Below are 4,773 nucleotides of genomic sequence, written 5' to 3'. Positions count from 1 at the left end.
TAATAATCCTTAGAAAAACAAGAGGGCCCTGCGCGAATTTTCGCTTGGGCCCTAATAATCCTTAGAAAAACAAGAGGGCCCTGCGCGAATTTTCGCTTGGGCCCTAATAATCCTTAGAAAAACAAGAGGGCCCTGCGCGAATTTTCGCTAATAAACGGAGCAATTCCAATAGGGTCCTCACACCATCGGTGCTCGGGCCCTAACCAGTCTTTCTTTCACATTTTAATCTAAAATTCACTCGCTGTTTCCAAGAGAAAAAGAGGAACATAGTGTTTTTGAGCTGCTAGCCTCTCTGGCCTAGAGTTTGGAGCCAAAGACTAAAAAACAATCAAAAAATTGATTTACAAAGTGAATATGATCATTTAGTCTTCATAGTGAGCACATATAGATTTGTTAATGCTGACAAAGTGAATATTACTATATTATCAAATTATAAAAACAAGCTGTGTAAAACAGTCATACAGATGCAATAATGTTGCAAAAAAACTACATTTGACAACAAAAACATTTTGTATGTTTAAGTGCACTTAACAAGATTGACCGACCCAGTGCTTTCTGAGAGGGCAGCTGAAAAGTCATTGTCAAATATTAGCTCTGCTTACATATGATTATGTCGATCCATATCAAAAATCATCTTGCTGATTATTTTGAATTTTTGATCCTCCGAAAAAGAACATCAATGTCCATGTGAGAAGCGAAACCAAAATCTCATATTCTGTTCATCCTCATATCAGACACATTTGCTCTTTCTCTGGGAATGTGTCCACTCTGCTTGTGCCTTAATCCAACAATCCAACCTATTATAAGAGTCTTTCAGCAGTCCAAGTATAGCACTATAGTGCTTTTAGGAGAATTGGTACAAAACAACTGCACAGACAAGCACAAATCCTCAAACGTAGCCAGTGACATCATACCCAGCTGCTGTGTTCTGCCGAGCCGTTTTCCTGGGACCCTGGGCGGGCATAGTGGAGTGGGTACTAGTGCTTGTATGGCTGTTAAGGGTCTGGTTCTTGTTGGTAAGGTTAGGGTTTGTGGTCAAATGTAGATTAGCTGGATGGTAGGGCATCGAAAGGGGCAGTCCGCGTGGGATGGTGCGGTCAGGGTAGGGGTAATGGTGTCTGTTTCCCCTGCTACCATCTAAATCATCACAACAGGATGCACTCAACAGCCCTCCACCTAGCATGGACAAGAGTGAAGAAGCCAAACCCACATACAGGCAGTCACCAATCTCAAACTTAAGACTGGCTGGCATGTTCTGCATGTAGAAGGTCTGCACCACCTCATGGGTCTTCCAAGACACAGGGATCAACGACAAAAGCCCTGCCAGGAGAAACAAGAAACCACCTGCCCCAGCCACCTTGGTCTTGATAGAAGAGCCATCCATGCAGACAGTGCACTGCATGCCGACAGTGGATAACGCACAGGCCATGACAGAAAAGATGGACGAGATGACCATCATGGCTCTGGCTGCTTGTAGATCAGTGGTGAGCCCCAGAAGGGTGTTGTAGGTCTCACACTGGAAGGCTCCAGTGCTCTGGTACACGCATTCCATCCACAGACCTTTCATGCTGACTACCGCTGTCACGATGTTGGGGCCAACATGTGCAGATGTTGCCCAATATGGCAGAAGAGTGGCTACTAGGGTTCCAAGCATGCCAAAAAGGCCAAAAAAGAAACCCATCAACTCCAGTGCTACTATCGCCATGTTGCCCACTGGATGAACGTGTTCTCCAAAAGACTCACTTCCGCTTGATCACTGTAAAGGAAAACAACTCACTTTAGCTCAATACATTTTTTATAATTTTTTATTTGATTTAACTGTAGTGTGTTATTCAATATTAGATTTAAAGTTAGTACATTTTAAATGTATAAAACTGAAACCTCATTACAAATGTGTAATTACAATTATATTTATACATGACATACAAGTTTCAATAGAAATGACACTACATTTTAATTTAAGAATGAAAAAATATCCGCACACATCCAATCACAATTTATTATACAGAGGCCAAATATACATCAAACCCAAATATACATTTAACCCGGAAATGTTTTGCTCTAAAATTATGCGCAATAACAAATTATGTGAAAAATCCACATGGTGCTGAGGAAGGGTTAAACCTGAAAAAGTTTTTGCTGCGCTTCTGCACTTTTTTGCACTTTGATGTATATTTGGCCTCTGCAAAATAAATTGATACAAGCTTTTTGGCTGATTTTGGATGTGTGCAGATCTTTTTTTCATTCTTGGATTGTTGACTTGTTTGAATCTACACACCTAAAGATATATGGTCTTTTTGATGAATGTTTGACACTATGACCATCTCTGTTTGTCATTACATTTTAATTTACCTTCAGTGCTTGTCAGCACATTCAGCAGTACACTTATTTCAAAGACAATAGAAGTACTTAAGAAATGACAAAGATGTACATGTACTTAAGCTAATTGTAAATACATTACATTCAATATTCACTTAAGTATATTTTTTTAAGTATAAAGTATATTTCCATATCAAGTACTCTTTTTAAAAGTATACTAAAGTGTAATGCAAGTGTACTTACACTACATATGTTAATGGGGGAGACGTTTCCAGTAGTTCTTAATTCACACATATGTGGATGCGTTTTCCCACAGTCCTTCTGTTTGTTATCCTATCTCTGTTGTGCTGTAAATATTAGGAGCTGCCCCTGTCCATGTACACACAGGCACCTCTGGAAAAGATGAGTTAAATATTTACTCATTGCTCACCCCAAAACTGACCCTTTCTGTGTTCATCCCAAAAACAAGGCCACTGTGGGAAAGGACAACATCAATCCTAGTGTGTTAGTATTATTTTTCTAGCAGTGTGGAATTCACTCAAATGTTATCAGATGTTTTGTGCTTTATAAAATTGAAATGCCAACAGCCAAATCGCAGCATCTCTTGTGTGTGTGTGTGTGTGTGTGTGTGTGTGTGTACAGTACTGTGCAAAAGTCTTAGGCATGTCAGTACTTTCACCCCCAAAAAAGGGTTTTAAGCCAGTTTTTTTATAACATTTGTTGTAGTGTATCAGTAGGAAATATCAGTTCACTTTTCCAAACATTCATTTTGTCATTAATTGTAATAATCCAGTGAGATTTTTTGAATGCACAAGGAGTCTGATAACAGCCGGTGCTCCACACAGAGATCTGATCTCACCATCATCGAATCTGTCTGAGATTACATGAAGAAACAAGTGAAACTGAGACAAACTAAATCCAGAAGAACTGTGGCTGTGTTTCCAAGACGCTTGAAGAAACCGACCATCAGATTACCAGACAGAGAATCGTGATTCTTCACTCCAGAGAACACGTCCCCACTGCTCTAGAGTCCAGTGGCGGCATGCTTTACACCACTGCATCCGACACTTGGTGATGTACGGCTTGGATGCAGCTGCTCCGCCTTGGAAACCCATTCCATGAAGCTCTCTATGCACTGTTCTTGAGCTAATCTGAAGGCCACACGAAGTTTGGAGGTCTGTAGCTATTGACTCTGCAGAAAGTTGGCCCAACAGCGACACCCTCAGGTAAAGTTACACAGAGGAGACATGCCTCCCTTTCCTCTCATAGCAAACCATAGAAAATCATCAGACCCCCGGCGTGCGGTGGGTTTTGTGAGGGGGGGAAAGTCACGTGAGAGGAGTAATTGGATATGATTGGTTTGTGCGATAAATCCCGCCTTTTGTTGACGTGCGCATTCCGCGCGTCAGTTTGACTGAACAAATAATGGCACCAGTTGGAAGACTAAGGGCCGTTACATAGTCAACGCGAGAAACGCGAGCAAGCAACGCGAGCGACGCGCTCCCTTTCATAGTCTAAACAGTGGATGCAAGCGTCACGGGCGATGCGTATATGCAATACACCGCTCACGCAACAGGGGGGTAGTAGAGTCGGGTGATATTAGTAGAGCTGGGTCACGTGATATTCAGATCAAAATGGCAACTGAAGAGGAGTGTATTCTGTTGCTGATTTTACATCGGCGGCAACAAAGGCAACGCAGAGATAGACAGTGGTATGTTCGCCCTTTAAATCAAAATTTGAGTGTAATTGCGATGAACTATCGTATAAATGTGGATGAATACGTATGGGCTGTTTCATAGTCAACGCATCTGTACGCATACGCGTCCCCGAGGCTACGCATCGTTACGCTTCGGCCGCCATTATGCGTCGGTGCGTAGCCAAATGTGTCGTCCTAGTTTTTGTTACGCGACGCGCCGATGCACGCAATACTATGCGTTGTCGGTGGGGGCAACATTGCAAGTATTGTACATTAATTCAAGTATATTGTGTTTACAGAAGAAGGAGGTTTGAATACAATGGCGGGCGAAGAGGAAAAATTATGCGAACTTGTACGTATTCATCCACATTTATACGATAGTTCATCGCAATTACACTCAAATAAAATAGCGTTGGAAAATGCTCTTTTTTTATTTAAAGGGCGAACATACCACCGTCTATCTCTGCGTTGCCTTTGTTGCCGCCGATGTAAATTCAGCAACAGAATACACTCCTCTTTAGTTGCCATTTTAAACTGAATATCACGTGACCCGACTCTACTAATATCACCCAACTCTACTACCCCCTGTTGCGTGAGCGGTGTATTGCATACACACATCACCCGTGACGCTTGCGTCCACTGTTTAGACTATAAAAGGGAGCGCGTTGCTTGCTCGCGTTTCTCGCGTTGACTATGTAACGGCCCTATAAGTTCGCATAATTTTTCCTCTTCGCCCGCCATTGTATTCAAACCTTCTT

General features: G+C 42.0%; 1 protein-coding gene across 1 annotated transcript; it reads right to left on the bottom strand.

Annotated features, from left to right (window-relative positions):
* Nucleotides 1-340: 340 nt before the first annotated feature.
* On the bottom strand, nt 341-3,582 carry cldn2 (claudin 2). The gene is made up of 2 exons (XM_048167583.1): nt 2,563-3,582; nt 341-1,756 (listed from the first exon to the last, which is right to left on the bottom strand). Exon 2 carries the CDS (start codon nt 1,703-1,705, stop codon nt 890-892), a length of 816 nt encoding a protein of 271 aa, XP_048023540.1. The 5' UTR covers nt 1,706-1,756; nt 2,563-3,582; the 3' UTR covers nt 341-889.
* Nucleotides 3,583-4,773: the final 1,191 nt, after the last annotated feature.

Source organism: Megalobrama amblycephala, linkage group LG18, assembly GCF_018812025.1.
Source record: "Megalobrama amblycephala isolate DHTTF-2021 linkage group LG18, ASM1881202v1, whole genome shotgun sequence".
Lineage (NCBI taxonomy): Eukaryota > Metazoa > Chordata > Actinopteri > Cypriniformes > Xenocyprididae > Megalobrama > Megalobrama amblycephala.
The sequence above is the reverse complement of the archived record's forward strand: the minus strand, read 5'-3'. Positions and strand labels throughout refer to the sequence as shown.

Coding starts and splice junctions, on each gene's coding strand:
- cldn2 (XM_048167583.1), bottom strand. CDS start 1,705: ATGGCGATAGTAGCACTGGAGTTGATGGGTTTCTTTTTTGGCCTTTTT.